This window comes from Scyliorhinus torazame, chromosome 1, assembly GCF_047496885.1.
Source record: "Scyliorhinus torazame isolate Kashiwa2021f chromosome 1, sScyTor2.1, whole genome shotgun sequence".
In the NCBI taxonomy this organism is placed as follows: Eukaryota; Metazoa; Chordata; class Chondrichthyes; order Carcharhiniformes; family Scyliorhinidae; genus Scyliorhinus; species Scyliorhinus torazame.
Window position 1 is genome coordinate 344,063,871 of NC_092707.1, and position 27,277 is coordinate 344,091,147.

The following is a 27,277-nucleotide window of genomic DNA, read 5'->3' on the forward strand; positions in this document are numbered from 1 at the left end:
TCCACGGCCTCACTACTCTTTGCGTAAAGAACCTACCTCTGACCTCTGTCCTATATCTATTACCCCTCAGTTTAAAGCTATGTCCCCTCGTGCCAGCCATTTCCATCCGCGGGAGAAGGCTCTCACTGTCCACCCTATCTAACCCCCTGATCATTTTGTATGCCTCTATTAAATCTCCTCTTAACCTTCTTCTCTCCAACGAAAACAACCTCAAGTCCATCAGCCCTTCCTCATAAGATTTTCCCTCCATACCAGGCAACATCCTGGTAAATCTCCTCTGCACCCGCTCCAAAGCCTCCACGTCCTTCCTATAATGCGGTGACCAGAACTGTACGCAATACTCCAAATGCGGCCGTACCAGAGTTCTGTACAGCTGCAACATGACCTCCTGACTCCGGAACTCAATCCCTCTACCAATAAAGGCCAACACTCCATAGGCCTTCTTCACAACCCTATCAACCTGGGTGGCAACTTTCAGGGATCTATGAACATGGACACCTAGATCCCTCTGCACATCCACACTTCCAAGAACTTTACCATTAGCCAAATATTCCGCATTCCTGTTATTCCTTCCAAAGTGAATCACCTCACACTTCTCTACATTAAACTCCATTTGCCACCTCTCAGCCCAGCTCTGCAGCTTATCTATATCGCTCTGTAACCTGCTACATCCTTCCACACTATCGACAACACCACCGACTTTAGTATCGTCTGCAAATTTACTCACCCACCCTTCTGCGCCTTCCTCTAGGTCATTGATAAAAATGACAAACAGCAACGGCCCCAGAACAGATCCTTGTGGTACTCCACTTGTGACTGTACTCCATTCTGAACATTTCCCATCAACCACCACCCTCTGTCTTCCTGAGCTAGCCAATTTCTAATCCACATCTCTAAATCACCCTCAATCCCCAGCCTCCGTATTTTCTGCAATAGCCTACCGTGGAGAACCTTATCAAACGCTTTGCTGAAATCCATATACACCACATCAACTGCTCTACCCTCGTCTACCTGTTCAGTCACCTTCTCAAAGAACTCGATAAGGTTTGTGAGGCATGAGCTACCCTTCACAAAGCCATGCTGACTATCCCTGATCATATTATCCCTATCTAGATGATTATAAATCTTGTCTCTTATAATCCCCTCCAAGACTTTACCCACTACAGACGTAAGGCTCACCGGTCTATAGTTGCCGGGGTTGTCTCTGCTCCCCTTTTTGAACAAAGGGACCACATTTGCTATCCTCCAGTCCTCGGGCACTATTCCTGTAGCCAATGATGACATAACAATCAAAGCCAAAGGTCCAGCAATCTCTTCCCTGGCCTCCCAGAGAATCCTAGGATAAATCCCATCAGGACCCGGGGACTTATCTATTTTCAGCCTGTCCAGAATTGCCAACACCACTTCCCTACGTACCTCAATGCCATTTATTCTATTAGCCTGGGTCTCAGCATTCTCCTCCACAACATTATCTTTTTCCTGAGTGAATACTGATGAAAAATATTCATTTAGTATCTCGCCTATCTCTTCAGACTCCACACACAACTTCCCATCCCTGTCCTTGACTGGTCCTACTCTATCCCTAGTCATTCGCTTATTCCTGACATACCTATAGAAAGCTTTTGGGTTTTCCTTGATCCTACCTGCCAAATACTTCTCATGTCCCCTCCTTGCTCGTCTTAGCTCTCTCTTTAGATCCTTCCTCGCTACCTGGTAACTATCCATCGCCCCAACTGAAACTTCTCACCTCATCTTCACATAGGCCTCCTTCTTCCTCTTAACAAGAGATTCCACTTCTTTGGTAAACCACGGTTCCCTCGCTCGACGCCTTCCTCCTTGCCTGACCGGTACATACTTATCAAGAACACGCAGTAGCTGATCCTTGAACAAGCTCCACTTATCCAGTGTGCCCAACACTTGCAGCCTACTTCTCCACCTTATCCCCCCAAGTCACGTCTAATGGCATCATAATTGCCCTTCCCCCAGCTATAACTCTTGCCCTGCGATGTATACTTATCCCTTTCCATCATTAACGTAAACGTCACCGAATTGTGGTCACTGTTCCCAAAGTGCTCTCCTACCTCCAAATCCAACACCTGGCCTGGTTCATTACCCAAAACCAAATCCAACGTGGCCTCGCCTCTTGTTGGCCTGTCAACATATTGTGTCAGGAAACCCTCCTGCACACACTGTACAAAAAACGACCCATCTAATGTACTCGAACTATATCTTTTCCAGTCAATATTTGGAAAGTTAAAGTCTCCCATAATAACTACCCTGTTACTTTCGCTCTTATCCAGGATCATCCTCGCCATCCTTTCCTCTACATCCCTAGAACTATTTGGAGGCCGATAGAAGACTCCCAACAGGGTGACCTCTCCTTTCCTGTTTCTAACCTCAGCCCATACTACCTCAGAAGATGAGTCCCCATCTAGCATCCTCTCCGCCACCGTAATACTGCTCTTGACTAGTAGCGCCACACCTCCCCCTCTTTTGCCTCCTTCTCTGAGCTTACTAAAACACCTAAACCCGGAACCTGCAACATCCATTCCTGTCCCTGCTCTATCCATGTCTCCGAAATGGCCAGAACATCGAAGTCCCAGGTACCAACCCATGCTGCCAGTTCCCCAACCTTATTTCGTATACTCCTGGCATTGAAGTAGACACACTTCAAACCACCTACCTGAACACTGGCCCCCTCCTGCGACGTCAAATCTGTGCTCCTGACCTCTATACTCTCATTCTCCCTTACCTTAAAACTACAATCCAGGTTCCCATGCCCCTGCTGCATTAGTTTAAACCCCCCCAAAGAGCACTAACAAATCTCCCCCCCAGGATATTTGTGCCCCTCAGGTTCAGGTGTAGACCATCCTGTCTGTAGAGGTCCCACCTTCCCCAGAAAGAGCCCCAGTTATCCAGAAGAGCCCCAGTTATCCAGAATCAGAGGCCTCACCGCACCCAACTTGCGAAGCATGAAACGTCTTTCGAGATTCAATGTGAGATTATCATAGAATTTACAGTGCAGAAGGAGGCCATTCGGCCCGTCGAGTCTGCACCGGCTCTTGGAAAGAGCACCCTACCCAAGGTCAACACCTCCACCCTGTCCCCATAACCCAGCAACCCCACCCAACACTAGGGGCAATTTTGGACACTAAGGGCAATTTATCATGGCCAATCCACCTAACCTGCACATCTTTGGACTGTGGGAGGAAACCGGAGCACCCGGAGGAAACCCACGCGCACACGGGGAGGATGTGCAGACTCCGCACGGACAGTGACCCAAGCCGGGAATCAAACCTGGGACCCTGGAGCTGTGAAGCAATTATGCTATCCACAATGCTACCGTGCTGCCCTGGAGATGTCGCGATCTGGATCTCACCCTCACTGGGTGTGATCCAGCATGTACGGCTCATTTAAATATACGTTCTTCGGATTCACCCAGCGCCCGGGACTCAATGGCCATGCCTCGGAGACCTCATCAGGGTGTCGTTTAGTAGTGTTCCACACAAATGTGGCACCAAGGGCAGTCTCGCAGGCCATTGGAGACCCCGCGTGGTCTGGGACAGGACACAGTGGCACCCTGGCTGTCCCTCTGGCACCTTGGCACTGCTAGCCTGGCACTCTGGCTATGCCAGCCACACTAGCACTTTAGTAGTGCCACTCTGGACTGCCAGAGTGCTTGGTTGGCACTGCCAAGGGTCAGTCCCAGCCCTTGGGAGGAGGGGGCAGATGCTTACCAGGTAGAGGGGAAGTTCCCGGAGGCCTCCCCAAGGTCGGGGAGTGAGGTGGGGCATCAAAAAGGGATGGCCTGAAGGGGGGTTGGGAGGAGCGGGGGAGAATGGGTCAGCCTTCCACAATGGCACCCTGATCTAATACTCTTAACAAACAACAATAATTTCTAGTACCTTGTATTTAATATATATAGCATTCCTTAACTAATTGCATTATTATTATGTGATTTTATAATTTTCATGATTCTTTGCATTATGTGGTAAAAGCAAATGTCCTAATCCTTTCTGATATATGGTAAGAGCATGAAAGAGTTGATGAGATTTTGCTAACACCGTTTATATACACAGGTTAAGCAGGATCGAATAATGCTAAAACTGCATGGATTGTTCTGTGCCGATATAATTACTTGTACATTGCAGAAGAATGTGTTCCATCTAGCTCGTCTACAAGATGCTTTATGTATTGTGTCTGACATCTACAAAATGATAGAGCATGCTTTTAATAAATTATGGAGCAAAAATTGATTCTGTTTGTGTATTTGTCTATAGGTTCTAGAAATTTGTCCTAAGGATATGCGAGCAGACATTTGTGTCCACTTAAACCGCAAAGTCTTCAAAGAACACCCAGCATTTAGACTTGCAAGTGATGGCTGTCTCCGAGCTCTGGCAATAGAGTTTCAAACCACACATAGTGCTCCAGGAGATTTAATTTACCATGCAGGCGAAAGCGTGGACAACCTTTGCTTTGTGGTTTCTGGGTCCTTGGAAGTAATACAAGATGACGAAGTTGTTGCTATCCTAGGTAAAACTTAAAAACATGCTGTATTGATTACGGTTACTTTTGTCGATGATAGACTGACATTTGGGCTACTTAGAGGTCAGACAGCTGGTAACTCACCCGCTTTCAAGCATTCATGCTGCTATGCAATATGGAAACTATAAGCATCTAAAAATACCTAAAAGTATAATTGTTGGTTGGCTTGATTGTCAGGATGACAACATACTATATAATGTACCAATTGAATTTGCATTGAACTGAAATATTTGCTAATGATATCATAGCACACCATTGACATTTTCAAAACATTTAAAAAATATTATGCAGGATATACAATAGATAATTACGGAAAGTATGAGTGACCTTAATTAGGGAAGCTTGAAAGGTAAGAACCATATATATAGGAAAAAAAACTGCTTTCATACAATGCTTTTCACAAACTCAAGATGTTGTATCTTGCTTTACAGCCAATTAAGTACTTTTGAAGTGTAGACTCTAGTAATTTAGGAAAAATCACAGCCAATTTATGCATTACCACCTTCCAGAAACAGAAATGAAATACTCATCAGTTACCTGTTTTAGATATTAGTTGAGAATAGATATTGACCAGGAAAATGGGTGACTCCCCTGCTTTGAAGAATGTCATGGGCTCCTTTAAGTACATCTGAGAGGGCCTCAATGTATTAGTTAGACTCTTAAGTTCTGGTTTAAATCTTGGATTTTATGTGAGTTTGCGAGGCAAGTTCTACTTAACACAAAAAGTTGGACTTCCTTTATTTTACACAAATGGTTACATTTTAGAAGATTATATCAACATCCATAAACTTAGCAATCATCATTAAGTGATTCATTTAGTGAAGTGGCTATGTATGTCTTAAACTTAATCAAGAGGAACAGTAGATTTGCAGGCAGGTAGAAGCTAAGCAGAATGGTATGAATATTTGAAGCTCATACTGGGTTATGTTTGACCGATACATGTGCAAAGATTGGAAGCTCCCTGAAAGCAGATGTGCTAAAAAAAAGCTAGAAAGAGAGAACAACAATGGAAATGGTAGCATTTCTTGGCATTTAGGATAGATGACAAAATTCAAATGCTTCTTTCTGGCTCAGAATTTTATGATCTACCTGTCTCATTCAAACTGATCCAATAGCCCACAAAATGTAACATAATGGGTGCGATCATGAGCCCACACTCGTCATTCGTGGAATCGGCTACGCGGACGGAAAATCTTGCAAGAATCGATAAAAGTGATTCTCGCCGGAGAGATCGCGTTTCCTGATTTTCCTCGCCCTCGCTGGCAATGTTATGGGGTTCACACCGAACCTCATTTTAATACAATTGAATGGATTTAAATGTTAGTAGTGGCCCCCCGACAAATGATCCCTCCTCACTAAATATTCATATGTCAGCAAGGTTTCCAACAGGTTTTTCAAGACGTGAGGCAGTCGAGGAGCGCAGAGGTAAGTATAGCCTCTGGGGGAGTAGATGGACCGGCAGTGCCAACCTGTGCCGGTGGAGGGACTTTATGGGAGCCCCATGGGGAGAGAGCATTGATGTGTGGAGTGGGGAGAATGGCAGCTATACTTCTGCAGTATTGTTGGGGGTAGGGGGCTCAATGCCGGCGGTGGATGTTGGGGTTAGAACGCCATGCAGGATTGTCGGGAGTGGGGATGTGGGAAGGAGCGGAACGCCATTCGTGATTGTTGGGGTGGGGGGTATTGGAGGGAGCGGAACGCTGTCAAGGATTGAAGGGGGGAAGCCTCGCTCCACCCACTCAGAATGACCACGTAAACCATGCCCACTCATATTTTTTCTTTAAAGAGGCTCAAGAATTTGCAGGAAAACTGGTTTGCGCAACTGGAGTTACATGCCAGTTTTCAGTGTGAGCCAAATTCTTTTCCAAATGCTGGAAAGATTCTGCCCAATGATATTAAGGGGCAGTGATATGTAGATAGCTAAACAAATGTAAAACAATTGAATGCTTTGAGGATTGCAGGAACTTAATCAGCGAAAAGATTTGTGGCAGTTTTGTTGGCTACAAAATTACGAGCATAAAGTATTAGCTGGCACTTTTCCACAGTTCCTGATGACATCTTATGCAAATACTTTAAAAAAGGTTTCAAGTAATTCCTGCAATGATCAGATTCCAGTAGAGATTGACTCCAGAATGATTGAGGAATCTGCTGCTTTTGCAACAAGGAGCATTTGGGGTTCAGCATTATCTCATTCAAAAATCCACCATCAAATCCCTGGTGGCAATATTTGCAAGGAAATTTGCACCGGTATTTAAAGGAATCCTCAGTTGCATTCAGATAAGTCTCTGGTTATTTGTTTCAGATTTTCCAGCAATTTTCTATTTGTGCTGGCAACAGGAAAGCCTTCCATTGACTTGACGTTCTGTTGCTGCATGTCACCAGATTATGCATTGTGCAGATCAGTGATATGTTTCTGGCCAATTGTCACAATGCCTTTATCTTTCTCGAGTCTTCAATACTCTATATTTCACTATCCTGGGAATTGAATACCTAACCAGCAGTTTGAAGCAAGGGGTATCCACTGAGCATGTGACTCCTGACACTAATTATCAGGAATCGAAGTACAGGCCCAGATGATTAGAATGGAGTCATGGAATGGTTACAGCAAAATACTGTGATTCTAGCCAAATTTCCCATGAGTGCTGTTTGAGCAAACCATCAGTGGTGGGAGGTAGCACACGGTTCGCTGGTGGAGGAATTCTATGCTCCCGCTGCTGTCAATGGGATTTCCAATTGAAGCCTCCTCACGCCATTGGGAAACCCGCAGCGGGGGGGGGGTGCTGTTGGCAGGACCAGAGAATCCTGCTGCCAGCGGCCGGCCGGAGAATTCTTGCCCATATTTCAGCCAGTTCTTTGCTATCTCCAATTGTAATCACTCGATCATTAGTGACTGCGCTTTCAGCTTCCCAGGCCCTTTTAAGATGTGCCTTAAATGACAAGCAGTCTGAAACTAACTGCATTATCCGCCCCTCACCTCATACTTTCATATTCTCAAATTTCATACCATAACTTCTCCGCCCAACAGTACCTTCAACAAAATTCTTCTCCTACTAATTTGCCAGTGGCTGTAGACATCCTTCTGGAGAGATGATTAAAAATTGCCTTACTATCTAGACAACCACTTTTGTGACCAGCTTACTGTCGTACAGATTGTGTGTTGGTTCTGATGGTCGTGCAGTTAGGGCCACACAGGGAAAGTTATATTTGTGCACAAGTACAATTTTTTCATGCAGCTTTCCACACTGGAAGGGTGTAAATTTCTGCACAGGCATCGCATTGATATTATCGACCTAGCTGCTGCAATAATTACCGAGCATCCCTCTGGGATTTGCTGCCATTATTTATTGATTACAGTCAAGGTGCTGATAACTAATGAGGCCAGACCAGGATATTTTAAGTCCTATACACTTAATCTGTCATTTGCAACTAACCAATCAATTCAAAATATGGAAGGAGGGTTGATCATAAAGCAAAGCTTATGTAATAATTTTGGTGAAAAGTAAATATACCCAGATGTAAACAGTGTTCAATGATGTGATTTGAATGGCAAATGTTAATCAATAATGCTTTTATTTCTTAGTATATAATAAATCAAGCATCAGTTTTTAGTCCAATGAGTAAATAGATACAGGACTGGATGAATGCTGATTTGATTAGTTCTTCGGCAGCTAATTTGGACTTACAGAAATGTATTACAATCCAAATAAACAATACGATTAGAGCATTTGAGTTGCCAGTGTGAAGGAGACAATTAATTCTACTGCATGCCAAATGTTTCTTCCAGCTTTCAAAACGTGCAATTTTTATTTTAAAACCTTAAAGCTTTTTTCCTTCTTTGTAGGTGCAAAAATACTATTGTAGTTCTTGTAGGTTAAAGGGTGATCAGCAAAGCACAAATTTAGAAAGAATTCAGGCTGCAAATGTGTATTATATACACAATGTACATTCAATGAAAAGACACTGGGTGGGGGGGGGTGGAATTCTCTGTCGGAACCGCGGAACACAATTGGGCGGAGAATCGCGTGTCAGCCAAAGATCGAGGCTGGTGCCAGGCGCTGAACAGAATGCCATGTTCCAGTCCCTCGACAGCGACATGGATGCATCTATGCCGTACGCCGCTGTGGCCATGCAAATTGTACAGTAAATGCCTTTGGCATATCATTAATGGGGCCGACCTGGCAATTTCCAGGCCTCCAGCAATGCTCCGTCTCCGTCAGGTGGAATTACCGACGGCGAGGTTCACTTGTGGTATTTAAAATCATGAAACAGGCGCCATGGTTGCTGAGGGAGAGAGAGGGGGTACGAATCATGCCCAACATCGCTATAGTGTGCTGACAGTTGTGCTGCTGGCTGGGGGCATATGGCAGGGCTGGGGATGTTAGAGGGGGCGGTCAGGAAGTGGGCTGTGTGGTCGGGGGATGGGGGGGGGGGGTGACGACAGGCAGTGGCCATCATTGCCACAGCCTGCAAGGCAGCCATCCAGCTGCGCATGCCGCTAACTATCCACTGGGAACTTAGCACCACAAGTCGTTTGGGTGCCCCCCCCCCCCCCAGGCCAACCCCCCATGTACCCTCTTGCCCCAGCCGACCCATCAATGGGATGGGCGAGCTCCAGCGCAACCAGTGCCATTATCTTGGCTGGGAAGAGGGTTGGCATGCATTGGAATTGCGCGTGTTCTAATTGCCGCTGATTCTAGCCCATTAATGGGACCTAAATGGCTCCGGGATCAGCAATGCTTTTGTCAATGTAAAACACTCGCAATCCCGCCCTAAATTTGTGTTGGATAGAACTATAACCATTACTGATTTTTGAGATGTAATTAAACTAATGAAATATGAAGGTTCTGCCAGAGTCATCAGGTGGAAATTACGTGTTGGAATTATTATTGTTGTTACATATTGATGGACCCATGTGGATAGTAGAAAGAAACACTGTTCGATAACCAAAGGGGTATGCAGTATTTGGTGGAAATAGGATACACAATGGTTATTGTTATTGAATGATTGGCTATTGTTGGAGGGGTTCTATGTTCAATATGAGGCAAGAGGAAAGATTCATAAAGAAAGCATGTTTCAGTACAGGTCTTAGAGCTAATGATTCCATGATTTTAATACTGTTTTGTTACAGATGGTAAACAAATGTTAAGGACAGTGATAATGTTTTTGCCATCTTGCGGAGATTGGGAGTTGAAGAACTGTGGCTTCTTTGGGTGATAAAATATTTTATTTTAACCACCAATTGAGTCACTTATTGTGGACAGTTTGGGTAGGTCCAATTAAGTCTAACTGCATATTCTGAACGTGGTGTCTTTGTGTTGTCAGTGAGATCCAGGATTAGACCAAAGCGCTGCTGTAGCAAAATTGATATGATTCAGGTCACATTTTTAACATGTGATGGAATTTTGGAAATTAAATGACTATGTATATCACACTGTTGTTTAGTCGCATCATGCATTATTACAACTGTTTTTCTCTATACTTTTATGTGGCTTTAAATATAGCAAATTCACTGTACAAAATTAATGCATGATGTAACAAGTCTTGTGGAACATTTTGAACATGGATGCAAGAGCATTATTTGCATGAAGGAAGTAATTTCTCTTGCATTAGAACAAGTCATGGTATCCTCCTATATGAATATGTTAATGACAGCAGCATCTACACAAATAAACAAATGTCACAGGTGACTGATGTTCCAGGGGTAGTATCAGATGCACTCAAGGGTACACAGGGAAGGTCTGAAAACTTTGAATGAAAAGGTGGATGGGAAGAGGAAAAGTAGATGCTGGTTTCAAGACCGATATATAATGCAGGTACAGCAAATTTTCCTGAATACTTTAAAATCATACAGGTATCAATACAGTTACTTTCTCTTTAACCTTGTGCATTGTGTTTATCCACAAATATACTTCATCGTTTCTGTGCAATGTTATAACCCCTCGGTACTGCACTGGATTGTTTTCATAAAATCGTAGAATCTCTATAGTGCAGAAGGAGGCCTTTCACCCTATCGAGTCTGCACCGACTCTTAGAAAGAGCACACTTCCTAGACCCACGTCCCAACCCTGTCCCTGTAACCCAGTAATCCCACCTATCCTTTTGGATACTAAGGGGCAATTTAGTATGGCCAATGCACCTAAGCTGTACATTTTTGGACTGTGGGAGGAAACCGGAGCACCCTGAGGAAACCCATGCAGACACGGGGAGAAAGTGCAAATTCAACTCAGACAGTCACCCGAGACCGGAATTGAACCCGGGTCCCTGGAGCTGTGAGCCAGTCACCTGAGGCCGGAATTGAACCCGGCTCCCTGGAGCTGTGAGCCAGCAGTGCTGCCCACTGTGCCACCGTGTCGCCCTGCACTACACCTGTCCAAGTCTCTGGAGTGGGACTTGAACCTACAACATTCATTTATTATTTTTATTTATCTTTATTGCCAAACAATGCAAAGCATATAGGCACAGTATTAAAAGAAGAACATCAACAGTAACATCAATAAATACATACGTAGAAATCACATCACTATATTTCCAGCATTCACAACAAAATTAGGCAAAGCATTCCAGGTATCAACAATTCTATGTGAAAAAAATTACAAATATCAAGACGTGAACCAAATTTCTGTAGTCTATACTGATGACCGCACAAAATACTGTAATTGCGAGTAAAGAACGTTTCAAGCTTCGAGGCAGTAAGGCCATGTATCAATTTATGAACTTCAACTAAATCAAAAATCAATCTTTTTTTCTCTAAAGATTGTAATTCAAGAATCATGACACAGACAAGTGTGGTACCAACTGAATCAAGGCTAACATCATTATTATAGCCTGTAATTTGCAGATCTTGGTCCAAAGAGGGTTGTTTTTTTATTTCTCGACACTATGCAACACAAGTTAGGGCTGAGATTCCATATGGGGCAGATAGAAATTATTTTTGTCATCTGGGGAGTCTAGAACTAGAGGGTACAGTCTAAAGATTAGAGCCAGATCTTTCAGGAGTGAAATGAGAAAAGCCGCTGCACACAAAGGGTAATGGAAGTTCAGGACTTTCTTCTGCAGATGGCAACTGATCCAGATCAGTAGTTAAATTTAAATCTGAGGTTGATGGATATTTGTTAACAAAACGTCCTGATGAATATGGAGAAAAGATGGATTAATGGAATTAAGTTGCAAATCAGCCATGATCTCGTAAAATGATGGAGGAGTATTGAGGGTCTAATGGCTTACTCCTGTTCTTATGTTTCTAAGATTGGCATGATCATGAACTGGTGTAATTGGCTTAGTCAATGCTTTAACCGCAAAATCCTGTGCTGGGTATGTCAACATGGATATCTAAACTCTCCAAAATATTCAAATCTGTGCAAATCTACTTCAAGTAGCGTCCATGATCAATTTTAGCTCTCAGTGATACTTAATGCAGAACAGCATAATTTAGTTTTAAAACCTTTTTCTCTTCATTTTATTTCTGTAAAAAATGTATCTTGCTGACAATATTTTGGATGCAAACCCTAATACAGATATTGCAATTAAATGTATTGAAAAACAATATTAATACGTTAAATTAAAAATGTAAATTTGACCATAACTTCTACCTATAAGACTCGTCTTATCATTTATCTTTTAAAAATACTGTAGCTTCTGGCAATCTGGAACAAAAATATAAAACACTAGAAAAACTCAGCAGATCAGGCAGCATCTATAAAGAGAACAAACAAAATATTATGAACTCTTCACTGGAACTTCAGGATATCACAGATGATTGGCTTTTGTAAAGGAATAAAGCAAGGGGAAGGGGGAATGTAAATACATAGCCTCACAGCAAATTAAATATTACTCATGAAGTGCTGAAGAACAGGAAATGGCAGAAATAAGATTTGCACGAGATTAGCGTCATTAGGGAAACTTAAGGTCCTAAGAGAGCAAAGTTGTTCAGCACAGCAGCGAAGGATGATGGGAATTGTTTGGTCTGCTCATAGATGAAGCAGTGGGCTCACAGACCGCCGTGATGGGATATGGAGGTGTAGAGAGACTTCATACTCATGGTGAAAAGGAGATGGTTAGGGCTACAAAAACTGGATGGATAGGGATTGTGCAAGTGGGAAATGATCAGCATTGGGATGAGAGCAAATAAGTTGAGTGGGACAGCAACAACCAGCAATGAGTGATCTGTTGGGCCTGTTTTTGTTATTCAGTTCAGCTTGTGATGTGAGCATTGATGCCCAGGCCAGCATTTATTTACTTGTCCTTGAGAAGGTGGTGGTAAGAAATGCCTTCTGGAACCATTGGAGTTATGTCGTGTAGGTACAGCCACGGTGCTGTTCAGGAGGATTAGACCCAGTGAAGGATTTGCAATATAGTTCCAAGTCAGGACGGTGTAATGCTTGGAGGGGAACCACAGGTGGTGGTGATCCTAAGTGTTATACTGCTCTTGTCCTTCTGGTTGGTAGAGGTCGTGGTTTGAAAAGTGCTGTCAAAGGAGGATTGGTGGGTTGCTTTAGTGCAGCTTGTGATGGTACACCCTGCTGCCACTGTCCATTGGTGGTGGAGTCGTGGATGTTTAAGGTGTGTAGGGTATCAGTAAAATGGGCTGCTTTGTCCTGGATGTTGTTGAGCTTCTTGAGTGCTGTTGAAGCTGTACTCATCCAGGCAGATGGAGAATATTCCCTCACACTCCTGACTTGTGCCTTGTAGACGGTGGACATACTTTGGGCACTCAGAAGGTGTGTTACTCACTGCAAAATTCCCAACCTATGACCTGCTCTTGTATCCAAAGTAATTACATGATTGGTTTAGTTCAGTTTTTAGTCAATTGTAACTCCCAGAATGTTGGTCGAGGGGAATTCAGTGTGGTTGAATGTTAAGGTGAGATGGTTAAATTCTCTCTTGTGGATATTCATTGCCTGACATTTTAGAGGCATGAATGTCACTCGCCACTCATCTGCCAAAACCTGAATCATTTCTTGGTCTTCCTGCAGGTGGGCATGAATGGCTTCAGTTTCTGATGTATTCTCACTTCTGACCTTATGATTTAGGGAAGGTTATTGATGAAGCAGCTGAAGATGATTGAGCCTAGGATGCTACCCTGAAGAACTCCTGCAACAATGTCCTGGGGCTGAGATAATTGACGTCTAAAAACAACAACTACCTTCTTTTGTGCTGGGTATGAATCCACCCAGTGGATAGTTTCCTCTGATTCTGGTTCACTTTAATTTTCCTAGGGCCCCTTGATTCCATACTCGGTCAAATGCTGACTTCATGTCAACATTAATCACTCTCAGTTACCTCTGGAATTCAGTTCTTTTGTCCGTGCTTAGATCTAGGCTGGAATGTGATCTGGAACTAACTGACCCTTAGCACAGCCCAAACTGAGCATCAGTGAGCAGGCTGTTGGCAAGGTAACTGCTGGGTACTGTTGATAACTCGTTCAATCATTTTGCTGAAGATTGAGGTTAGATTGATGGGTGCTAATTAGCTAAATTAGATTTACCTTGGTTTTTGAGAGCAGGATGTACCTTGACAAATCTTTTGGCTAGTTCTGTAGCACACGTATTCAGTACTACAGATAAGATATTGTCAGGTCCATAGTATTTGCTATATCCAGTGCTTTCAGCCTTTCCTTTATAGCACATGGAATGAATTGATTTGGCTGAAGACTGGCAGTGAGATGCTGGGGACCTCAGAAGGAAGTGGAGATAGATCATCCACTTAGCTTGTCTGACTGAAGATCATTGTTAATGCTTTAGCCTTGTCTTTTGTCCTGAAGTGCTGAACTCCACCATCATTGTGGATGATTTAGGAGCCTCCTCCTCCAGTTAGTTGTTGGGATCCCCACCACCATTCATGACTGTATGTGGCAGGATTGCAGAACTTTGATACAATTCGGCCTCAACTGAAGTATGAGGCTGAATTATACAAGGCGCTTGGTTCGCCAATCCCTCCCAGTTAAAAGGTCAAGGGCAGAGTCAATTGAGTGGAAAACCAGATGCCCCACAGTTATTTAATGGTTAATTGGCTGATAATAGCGTTGAAACGGGACTTCCACTCCTCACCAAATATATGTCCCGCCTCAGAGAGCTACCAGCCAATCAGAGACCGATAATTCTCCAGCACATTGAAACAGAGGCATGTGTCTTTCGATCGGGATTTGGGTCAGTGTTTGCCGATCTTGCTGGGTATCAATCTGGCAAGCCCCAGTGAAGGAGGCAAGTGTGATGGAGGTTGGCTTTGAGAGGCCTTAGGGGGAGCGCAACCTTGTGACGGGGGGAGGGGGGGGGGAGGTAGAACTTTGGGGAGAACCCTCTGATGGCCTCAGGGGGCCCGTTAAAGAGCGATAGCCCCCCTTGCCTACCACAGCCTGGGTAGGAAAACATGCTGGGCAGCTCACTTAGTGTGGCCTCTCCCACCAGTCAGAGAAGGATGAGGCTCTTGTGTGGGCATTAATTTCCCACTTAAGGCCCTTAATTGACCGGGTGGCAGGCAGGCTACACAATGCTACCCTGCCACTGGTATAATTGTGGTGATGGCGGGAGCAGGTAGGTTGGCAGCGGGAAGCCGCCCAGTGGATTTAATGAGTCCGCCTTGTCTTCAAATCTGTTGGCAGTGGATTTTAAACGGTGTTCAAATCTGGGCACTACACCTTAAAAAAGATGCAAAGCCATTAGAGATGGTGCAGAAAAGATTCATAAAAATAGTTCCAGGGATGAGGAACTTGGATAGACTGGAGATACTCGGGCTGTTCTCTTTGGAGACGAGAAGATTAAGATGAGGTTTGATCGCAGTTCAAAATCATGAGGGGTCTGGACAGGGTAGCTAGCAAGAAACAGTTATGACTGGAGTAAGGATTGAGAACTAGAAGACACGAATGTAAGGTGATGGGTAAAAGAAGCAATGGCAACATAAAGAAAAAACATTTTTTACGCAGTAAGTGGTTTTGATCTGGAATGCACTGCCTGAGAGTGTAGTGGAGTCAGGTTGAACAGAAGCCTTCTGTGGAGAATTGGATAATTAGCTGAGGAGAAAAAAAATTTGTAGGGTCACAAGGAAAATGCGGGAGAGTGGACCTAGATGAGACGCAGAGATCAGGCACAGACATGATGGGCCAAATGGCCCCCTTCTATGCTGTAATCGTTTCATGATTCTGTGAAACCTGTGGCACAAAGATGGCTGTTTGCCCCACCGTGTTTGTGTCAGCCGAGAAAAAGCATTAATCCCACTTTCCAGCTCTTGGTCTGTGGCCTGTTGGCTCTGGCACTTCAAGTGCCTATCCAAGTACTAGCTTTCTGCCTCGACCATCTTTTGAGACAATGTTTCTAGATCCCTACCGTTCTGTGGGAGGGGGGGGGGGTGGAAATCCCTAATTTCTTTGAATTCTTCATCAACTTCTTTAACTTCATTGATGTCTCTGCTAACTGATATGGGCCCTTCCTATCCACTCTATCTAGGCCGGACATAATTTTATAAACCTCAGTTAAATCTCCCTTCAGTTTCCTCTGTTACAAAGAAAACAATCCCAGTCCAGTGATCTTTTCTCATGAATAAAATTGTCCAGTCTTGGCAACATCCTCTTAAAACTCCTCTGTTACTTAACTGCATCCTTTCTGTAATGCAGTGACCAGAATTGTACGTGGTACGTGTTTTATGTAGTTCCAGCGTAACTCTTATTCTATGCTTCAACTAATGAAGGAAAGTATGGGATACGCATATGGGTGGCATGGTGGCACAGTGGTTACCACTGCTACCTCACAGGGCCCAGGACCTGGGTTCAATTCCGGTCTTGGGTGACTGTGTGGTGTTTGCACTTTCTCCCCGTGTGTGCGTGGGTTTCATCTTACCAATTTGTCCTATAATCTTCAAGGTATGTGGATGTTAACTCCAAGATCACTCTGCTCCTCTATACTTTTCCAACCATTTATTGCATATCCCTTTGCCTTGTTCGCTCTCCCCCACTGCATTATCCCACACTTCTCTGGATTGAAGTCCATTGTCTCTCTTTTCAGCCACAAGTCGAGTACATTAATATCTTTCCGCATCTAATGCTTTTCTCCTCGCCAATTTTTGTATCGATCTGCAAATATCTTAAACCTGCCCCCTACATTTAAGTCTAAATCAATGATGTATACCACCAGAAGCAAGGAACCTGGTACTGAATCCTGTTCCCTATTTGGGAGTTTTGTCATCCTGCAATATTTCCTGCATGGTTGAATCATTTTTTGTAAGCCAAAGGTACGATCAAACTATAATTACCAATGCGAGAGACTTGCACTAATTGTCTTCCTTGCATGTGCAGTAATCTGGCAGAGCCAATCACTTTCCCATTATAGCCCATGTCCAAGTTTCATTCCACTGATCTCAATGGGTTGAATTTTTTATAAGAATTCACAGATGTAATTACTGTAATTGTTTATTTTTAATGAAGGCATTTATCAGTAACAGGCATTTTCTCTCCAATTGTATCTTGAAGTCACTTTTGCTGTTGAATGAGAAGTGAAGGCTTGCTCCCAGGCTAGTAGCCCTACTACTCTGCCTACTCAAAAACATGCAAGTCCTGAGGACAGTACTACCATCTGATTATCACTGCCCCTGTAGGGCACTGGAATGGCTTCTGTCTGATATCCCATGTGCAGTGCCATTTAGTAACAGCTTTGTGGATTGCAAAATTAAGGCTCTGCCCTCCCACTATTTTCTGCTTTGCATTGATGATCTGAAATGAAACACTGCCCTTTGCAAATATGAATAATACATTGAACAAGTTTGCATATTGCTGTGTTTTAATGTTAATCCTTATCTAATATGAATGGGCAAATTAGCAAAGAGCTCAGGATGCTATGGGGTAAATTACATCAGATGTACCAAAAGCGATTATCAGATCTGTTGACATATATCAATATTGTGTGTGACATTTGGACTATGGGGCTGAATTTAAGCATAGATTTCGGGATCCTGACGTCAGGGCCAAATGGGAGTTCTGTGCTTTCACGTACTGGAAGCCAGACCAAGGGAGCTCTTTTTCCGGAGACCACCTCCTAATTGTCTGCCTCCAAGTTCACCATCCAATTGTTACGACAGCCTGGGTTAGTGCGCAGTCAATTCCAACCCCACTTGACGCAACACCAGTGAAACTAGATTTATTTAAATATCCAAGGTTTTATGTTGAGTCACCAGGGTCGGAATTCTCCGCAATCGGCGCGACAGGCGGCAAAAACGGCGCGAATCAGTCCGGCATCGCGCCGCCCTAAAGGTGCAGAATTCTCCGCATCTTGAGGGGCCGAGCCCTCACCTTGAGGGGCTAGGCCCGCGGCGGACAGATTTCCGCCCCGCCAGCTGGCGGGAAAGGCCTTTGGTGCCCCGCCAGCTGGCGCGGAAATTACTTTGCCGTGCGGCGCATGCGCGGGAGCGTCAGCGGCCGCTCACGGCATCCCCGCGCATGTGCAGGGGAGGGGGTCTCTTCCACCTCCGCCATAGTGGAGACCATGGCGAAGGCGGAAGGAAAAGAGTGCCCCCACGGCACAGGCCCGCCCGCGGATCAGTGGGCCCCGATCGTGGGCCAGGCCACCGTGGGGGCACCCCCCGGGGCCAGATCGCCCCGCGCCCTCCCCCAGGACCCCGGAGCCCGCCCGCACTGCCTTGTCCCGCCGGTAAGATAGGTGGTTTGATTCTCGCCGGCGGGACAGGCATTCCAGCAGCGGGACTTCGGCCCATCGCGGGCCGGAGAATCGCCGGGGGGCGCCAACCGGCGTGGCGCCATTCCCACCTCCGCCGAATATCCGGTGCCGGAGAATTCGGCAACCGGCGGGGGCGGGATGCACGCCAGCCCCCTGCGATTCTCCGACCCGGCAGGGGGTCGGAAAATCCCGCCCCAGGTTTGTAACTTTAAAGCATGTGTAACCTTTTATAATGAACAGTATCTTGAATTAAATAGGCAGAAAATGTAACTGACTATCTACTAACCATTTCCCAACCACGTCCCCCACCCCTTTATAACTCGGCCCACTCTTTACACACACAGAACATAGAATGGGAAAGGGGGTGGAAAGGGAAAGAAAATATTAATAAAATAAAAGGATAGGAATCTTTGATTCACAGGGATGACTTCCAGTCAATGTCTTTCTGAAGTTCTGAAGGGGCTTTTCACAGTAACTTCATTGAAGCCTACTCGTGACAATAAGCGATTTTCATTTCATTTCAAGTTCAGGCTTCCGGTTTGGCATTTCCTTTCTTCCAGGCTTGATATGTATGATCTTCTCAGACAAGATTGTCTACCTTCCCTGCAGACTCAGCATCATTTCTGGTTCACAGCAAAATAAATGCTGGACACTCACTGCTTTCAAAACAATAGCTCCGTTCTTTTACATCAGCCCCTGAAGTGCAACGAGCTGCTGGTTTTGATATACTTAAAAGATCTTCCGCTTCCACCTACAGACAGCAGGTAGCAGAGAGACAAAACAGCTCCCTTCACTTCTGAGGTCTAATCACTTCTGGAAGGTTCTCTCAAAAACATCATCCTGCAGGACCCAATCACTGACTGTGTTGTCAGGCAGAACACTGTTCCTGGCCAACCCATTGGATGCCAGTTAACCAATCAAACTGATTCCCTCCAAAACCGGTTCCTCCCATTTGCTTGGTGCCAACGAATCTGGCCTTCTCCTTCTCCCAACACGCAAAGTCTGAGAACACAGTTTCCTGGCATTCAGGCTGTTTTAAACTTTGAGTCTGCTGCTTTCTTCTCTCTACTTAAAGGCACATTCCAATTATGATCCATGGACTAAAACAATAAAATTAAATAAAAGAAATGGGAACAACAGGAGGGACTCTTACACATTGAAGGATGACAGGCGGTCTCCCGATGCTGCCAGCCTAAACAGAAGGTTAGCAGTTTAGAAGGTTCGGCAGTCCCACTAGGTGGGGCAGGTATTGCTGAGACAGGTCGATAATCGAGAAGGTGCCTGAACGTGGAGGAGCCCTGAGAGAGTTGTTAAAAATAAACATTAAGAAGGTCCAAACAGGCAGACTCCACTGATTGGGGGGAGGTCACTCTGGTGGCCCACTGGGGCTCAAGGAACGCTCTTCCTCCCCACAGAACTCTCTTTGGGGGATGGAGTTTTTGACTCTGATGGTTCCACTAGACTTCTACTAGGAGAATGTGTCTGTGAAACAGGCAGGCGCCAAATGAGATGGAGAGGCCGCTCTGTCACTGACAAAATGCCAATGAGCACAAAACAGTTACCTCTAATTGGAGCCTGAATTACTTGAATCTGTAGCCCACTTCTGTTGAGTGGGCAACCGATACACATGCCTTCCTACCCCTGTGGAACACCCTCAGTAGCAGGAATGCATCAGGAGCCTTCCCAAAGCAGCTCTCCTCTTATGTTCCTGCAACCCCCACTCTCAGCCTTTCATCTGAGGCTGGGAAAATCCTGCTCATGGTGTAATAGGAATTCTGAATAAAGGAGTACATGATTAATTATTAGTGAGCATCATAAATATGATACAGATTAATGTCTGAGATATATGATTACTGAAATAAGTGTAACCAACTTAGATGGGTGCAAAGAAATTATGCATAGAGTACAGAAACAAATGCACAGAAATTAATGAACAGCTGAAGTTATCCTTCTTTTGCCCAGAGGGAGTGCTCTGATATTAAAAAAGTAACTTCCAAATTGTGTCACTTACATTCTTTCACTACGATTCCATTCTCAATGTGCTTCTAGTATAGGCATTATTCAGTTGTAGCTGTTTTTCTCTTGCGTGTTCGTCATGCTTTCTACATGGTATGAACCTTTTCTGTTCAACACAGGCATTTAGTTCTAATGTTATAGCTGTATGAAGCATTAATTTTCCCTCATTCAATGGTGCCATTTGGATTGTCTGTCTAACTGCACTCCTCTGAACAATTACAGTCTGCGTACCCTTGAGTTGTTTTAATTGGCAGGTTTCAAACTGTACTCAACCAACCTACGCATGTAAAACCCCAAACAAATACTGTTCGGCATGATTCTGTGATTGGGTAGCACTTCCTGAAGAATCTTGAGTATGCTAATTGCTTCACTAAAAAACAATTGAAGATAATCAGTCAAGCTCATTTACGTTTCCTAGAAGTGACATACTTTCATATAAGAGATCTGGGGCAAAATTCTCCCCCAACGGCGGGATGCCCGCCGACTGGCGCCAAAGCCGGCGCCAATCAGATGGGCATCGCGCCGGCAAAAAGGTGCGGAAGTCTCCGCATCTTTGGCGGCCTAGCCCCAACATTGAGGGGCTAGGCCGACGCCGGAGCGATTTCCGCCCCGCCAGCTGGCGGAAATGGCGTTTGTTGCCCCGCCAGCTGGCGCGGAAATGCGGCGCATGCGCGGGAGCGTCAGCGGCCGCTGTCAGTTTCCCAGCGCATGCGCGGGAGCGTCAGCGGCCGCTGTCAGTTTCCCGCGCATGCGCAGTGCGGAGAGTCTCTTCCGCCTCCGCCATGGTGGAGGCCGTAGCGGAGGCGGAAGGGAAAGAGTGCCCCCACGGCACAGGCCCGCCCGCGGATCGGTGGGCCCCGATCGCGGGCCAGGCCACCGTGGGGGCACCCCCCCGGGGTCAGATCGCCCCGCGCCCCCCCCCCCAGGACCCCGGAGCCCGCCCACGCCGCCTGGTCCCGCCGGTAAATACCAGGTTTGATTTACGTCGGCGGGACAGGCAATTCCTGGGCGGGACTTCGGCCCATACGGGCCGGAGAATCCAGCGGGGGGTCCCGCCAACCGGCGCGGCCGGATTCCCGCCCCCGCCCAATCTCCGGGAGCGGAGACTTCGGCGGGGGCGGGGGCGGGATTCACGGCGGCCAACGGCCATTCTCCGACCCGGCGGGGGGTCGGAGAATGACGCCCCTGCTCTCTGCAAATAAAAGGGACACTTCAGTGTCCACAGAGGAGTCCAAACGAGAGGTGTAAAGAAAACTGATTTATTACAAAGTTAACTATTTACACAGCACTCTTCAGGTCCCAGCCAGGACTACACATGCTCGGCTCTCATCCGGCCCGGCTTTTATGTTTGTGTCCATTTACTCCACTGATGGGCAGGGAAGCTTGTATTCCATGAGGCCTGCGGGGAGACTAATTGATCCATCCCCATAGGCCTCCTGCGGGTTGTAACATATCTCCCCCCAAAGTCTGAGGAAGGTGGAGCAGGAAGACACCTGCTCTTTTTTGCCTGTGGTTGTGCCTCTTTCGCCTGCGAGGCTGGACCAGGAGGCGTATACCTGGACAGCGATCATTGTTCCCTTGCTGATTGCCGCCGAGGGAGGCCACTACTGGTGGCTGGTTCACCGTCAGAAACGTCCGATGCCTGGATCTCCATATCGGAGTCCGAGTCCTTCGTCGGGTACCCCATGGGGCAACGCCCTTGGATTCAATGTGAAATGACTGTCTGACTTGAAACTGGTACCTCCGGAAGAGCTTCGCATTGAGGAGGTCTCTTGCGTTTGAGGTGGCCTACGTGCTTCTTCATCACTTGATCCTGATATGAAACAGGCTGTCTGTCAAAGAACCGTTTCTGGGACCCACTTGGCGCCGTCTCCGAAGTTTCGAATATAAACTGTATCATCTGGTCAGAACTATCTGGTCCATTTCTCCCTGTCTGGACAACACCCCTGCTGCTCCTGGCTGCAGCGTACTTTCCTGCCAATATCTGGAACGTGACGCTGAGGCGGGTCCGGAGTCTTCAGCCTATTAAAAGCATAGCCGGTGCTTCGCCGGTCATGGCATGTGGGGTGGTACGGTAACAAAATAAAAATCTGGTCAATCCTGAGTCGAGACACCCTGAGGTCTGATTCTTCAAGCCTCTTTTAAATGTTGGCACCGTCCTCTCGGCTAGCCCATTCGAAGTCGGGTGGAACGGGGCCGTGTGGGTGCGCTGCAACCCATTTGCCTTCATGAAACCCTAAACTCTTCGCCAGTAAAAAGCGTGCCATTGTCGGTGACCGACACCTCCGGGACACCGTGTGTGCTGGATGTGAGTCGCAGTTTTTAAATCATGACCTTTGAAGTAGTGGATGACATCCTGTGAATCTCTAGCCGCTTCAATTGGGCATCCACAACTAAAGCCAATGGAGCCCTGAAAAGGACAGGCAAAGTCAGCATGAAGCCACACCCAAGGCCGACCTAGCCATTCCCGTGGGCGAAGGGGTATGGCGGGTGGGAGCATCTGTTGCTTCTGGCAAACACTGTACTGCTGAACCTGCCGCTCTATCTCTGCATCCAGATCCGGCCACCAGATGTACCTTCGGTTCGAAGCCTTGTGTGTACTGACAACGCCTTTCATTTGAGGACCTTCAGGACTGAGCGTGCTATCAAAGGCTGCGGCTGAGCAGGGGGACAGTGTGACATATCTGCCGGATCATGGCGCACCTGGAACCGCGGGGGTATAGGAGAGGCTACCTGCTCCTGGTGGCCGTCAAGGTGACAGTCGCCCTGAACTTTTATGCCACAAGGTCCTTCCAAGCGCAAGTGGAGACCTGTCCGGGATCTCACAGACCTCGATGCACAGGTGCATCCGCGCTGTCGCGGAGGCCCTATATGCCTGGTCGGTGCAATATATCAAGTTCAATGTGGTGGAGCCCACCAGGGTGCCCGGGAAGCGGGGTTTGCCACCATTGCCAAGATGCCCACGTCCGCGCAGTGATCGTCGGGATGCATGTCCCCCAATGAGCATCGGCTCATGAGGGGCCGGTCTTCAGAAACCCAAAGGTGTTCTACTCAATAAATGTGCAGCTAGTGTGTGACCACAAGATACACATTGTTGTGGGAGTTACAACAGTAGTTATTAAACTTTAGCGTACTTCACTCAGGAACTGACCGAGCACACATCATGCATTTCTGCACCCGATACCCAGACAGCTTGCATGAAATGAAATGAAAAATGAAATGAAAATCGCTTATTGTCACAAGTAAGCTTCAAATGAAGTTACTGTGAAAAGCCCCTAATCGCCACATTCCGGCGCCTGTTCGGGGAGGCTGGTACGGGAATTGAACCGTGCTGCTGGCTTGCCTTAGTCTGCTTTCAAAGCCAGCAATTTAGCTCTGTGCTAAACCAGCCCCTGACGCCATCATCCTGGCACACGCAACGGTTCCTGTCACCTTTGAGGCGCACCCCTGGGTGAGGGTTGGCTCTTGGGCGACAGGGCTGTGGTCGTGGCTGATGACACCTATCTGGAGGCCACAGACTGATGTGGAGACCTGCTACAACAACGCCCATGCCGTGACCAGGGGGGTAATTGAGCGGTGCTTCGTCATCCTGAAGATGCGGTTAAGGTGCATGGACCACTCTGGAGGGGCCCTCTAGTATAGCACTAGGAGTGTCTCCCACATCGTGGTGGCCTGCTGTGTCCTCCACAACATCGCGCAACAGAGGAGCAATGTGCTGGAGGAGGAAGATGAATGCCCGGCCTCGTCCGTCGAGGATGGTGCGGAGGAGGGCCAGGGTGGGCAAGGCAAGGGTCCGAGCAGGCGCAGGAGGCCGCACAAAGTGTGTGCCAGGTCGGCGCACACGGGAAGCTCTAATTCCCTCAAGGTTCACCAACTAGGTGGCCTGGCCCATGGCACGGGCATCCCATTCCTCCTTCTTAAGTGTTGTTGACATTTCATTTATCCAGGCAAGTAGAGACTGTTCCATCAGACCTCTAACTTATGCCTTGTAGATGGTGGACAGGCTTTGGGAATCAAGAGGTGAGTTATTTGTCATAATATACACCCATGCACATCATGAGGTAAACGCAGGCAGTGACAGACACCCAGGTGAGCCAATCAATATACAGAACAGAACACGACCAATCACAAGACAGGACACCAGAGGGGAACTTACACTGATAAAACACACGAGGCATCAGCACTCTGCCTCTTTCCACTGGTGATAGCTATAGTGATAGTCAAGGTGTACAAATCATTCAACACCTCCTACACGTGGATCAGAGCTAGCCTGGCCTAGAAAGTCAACTTCAGTTTACTTAGGGGAGTAGAGAGTCAACCCACAGGCAGCTGTATGTTTCGTTACTAGAGTTCAATAAATCTCATATTGAACCAACGCCTTCGTTTGGTGTATACTTGACCAGTTAATTGCATCGTTTCCAATCTGTGTTACAACAGGGTGAACAACATGACATGATACTAGAAGTGGCTACTGCCTCTAAGTAATTTACCTTCAAAAATTCACTGAAGACCAGCAACTGCCTTCCAGCGGCATGGAAAAGATCCAGGCACCTCCACAGCTCTGGATCTCCGGGAACCTTGGCGCCAACTGGCGGGTCTTCAAGCAGAAATTCAGCCTATACCTTGAGGCCTCGGGCCTCGAAAGTGCCTCTGATGCTCGAAAAATCACCCTGCTGCTGTCTACTGCGGGGGACAAGGCCATCTAAATCTTCAATTCGCTCACTTTTGCTGACAGTGAGGACAAGGCCAAGTTCCAGACCGTCCTGGCTCTCCTGGGTGTCTGTCACTGCCTGCTTTTACCTCATGATGTGCATGGGTGCATATTATGACAAATAACTCACCTCTTGATTCCCAAAGCCTGTCCACCATCTACAAGGCCAAATTCGACAGTCACTGCGAGATCGAGACAAACGAAAGCTTCGAGCGTTATGTATTCCAGCATCGCCTTCAGGGTAAGGACAAACCTTTTCAGTCTTTTCTTACTCAGCTTCGCATTCTAGCACAGTCCTGCAACTACGGATCTGCTGCTTCTCTCTCCGAAGGACACTATTCGCATTGAGTTGCCTGGTGGCGGCTGGTCAGCTCCTGCTATTATGATTCGACAGGTCGTTCGTGGTTCGCATGGCGGATGGATCGATTGTAAGACGCAACAGAAGGGCGCTACGCAAACTTGCCTGCCCACCACCGGATCTCACTTTCCCAGATTTCACTTTGCCCGACCCGGACACCTCGCTTCATGAGGCCACCAGCCTGGCTGCATGCCAACCGGCCAAGACACCATCATCTGCGCCTCCACCTCTCAGGCGGTCCACAAGAATCCGTCGACAGCCTCAACGACTGGACTTATAAATAGTTCCTTGTATATATGCTGTTATATTTCTGCACGCTAGACACCTTACATGTACATGTCCATCTACTCACCGAATTTGTATATAGTTACTATTGTAAATATGTCGTTTCTGCTCTAAGCAGCCGACAAAATTTTTTATAAAAGGGGGATGTCATAATATGCACCCATGCACATCATGAGATAAAAGCAGGCAGTGACAGACACCCAGGTGAGCCAATCAATATACAGAACAGAACACGACCAATCACAAGACAGGACACCAGAGGGGGGCTTACACATATAAAACACACGAGGCATCAGCACTCTGCCTCTTTCCACTGGTGATAGCCATAGTGATAGGGTGTACAAATCATTCAACACCTCCTACACGTGGATCAGAGCTAGCCTGGCCTAGATAGTCAACTTCAGTTTACTTAGGGGAGTAGAGAGTCAAGCCACAGGCAGCTGTATGTTTTGTTACTAGAGTTCAATAAATCTCATATTGAACCAACGCCTTCATTTGGTGTATACTTGATCAGTTAATTGCATTGTGTGCAATCCGTGCTACCCCAGGGTGAACAACACGACATTATTCACTGCCGAATTCCCAACTTCTGACCTGTTCTTGGTACTTTGGGGAGGGGGGGGGTGGACCGTTCTTGCCAGTGGGATCTTCTGATTCCTCTGATGGTGAACCCACGCTGTGGGGTTCCTGGCAGTGTGGGGTGGATTCAGAAGATTCCACCGCCAACCAACACTGCCGCTGAGAAGCATGCTGTGGGGCGGTGGAAAATCCTCTCTTCCCCCCCCATATTTATATGCTGGTCGAATTCAGTTTCTGCTCAATGGTAATCCCCCAGGATGTTGATAGTGAGGGGTACTGTGATCAGTGATGGTATAAGCCACTGAATGTCATGGGGAGATGATTAGATTTTCTCTTGTTGGAGATGCTCATTGCCTGCCACCCTTGTGCGGATCTTACTTGCCACTTATCAGCCCAAGCCTGAATGTTGTCCACGTCTTGCTGCACATGGACACAAACTGCCTCAGTATCTGAGGAGTCACAAATCGTGCTGAACATTGTGCAATCATTGGAGAATATCCCCACTTCTGACCTTATTGTGGAGGGCAGGCTATTGATGAAGGAGCTGAAGATGAGATTGTAGAGCTGGAAAATCCAGTTCATGTTCAATTTATTCAATATACATGTTGATCATGGAATAGAACTGCCCTAATGCACTCAGCGAAACAGCTGCACATAAAGCTACTGTTTTTTTTTACCACTGCATCAATTGTTTTCACACTTCAATCTGGGAAAATAATTTTTTTAATGGTTTCTTGAATGCAATTGGACAGCTTCCGACAATTGACAGGATGCAGGACCCATGATGTACCAGAGGAGAGGAGAGGGAATAGGAAAGAAATGAGTGTGTTTTTCATAGATTCCTCAGTCAGATTGTATTGGCTATTGAATTGGTGCTCACACTCAAGGTACTTAACTCTCAAGGTTGGTTGACTGAACATCATTTTCAAATTGGAACCATGTGAAATTAATGAAAATTGAAAAATATTCCCACAGTGGGAAATCAGAAAAGCCCCTAAGCGAAATGTCCATGGCTGTTTAAACTGTTTCTCCACGAGAGTTACTAATCTCCTGCTGAAGCTAGGGCAGAAGATGGAGACAACCCCCTACCTGGACTATAGATTTTTAGCATTTGCAGTTGTCCAC

At 46.4% G+C, this 27,277-nt stretch overlaps 1 protein-coding gene across 2 annotated transcripts in view; it reads left to right on the forward strand.

Moving 5' to 3' along the window:
* The window catches only part of kcnh1a (potassium voltage-gated channel, subfamily H (eag-related), member 1a), a 520,535-nt gene that overhangs the window by 246,549 nt on the left and 246,709 nt on the right, over positions 1 to 27,277 (forward strand). For both annotated transcript variants that reach the window (XM_072509739.1, XM_072509749.1), the window contains one exon: positions 4,281 to 4,533. In XM_072509739.1, coding sequence (XP_072365840.1) covers positions 4,281 to 4,533 — 253 coding nt within the window. The remainder of the gene's footprint in view (positions 1 to 4,280; positions 4,534 to 27,277) is intronic.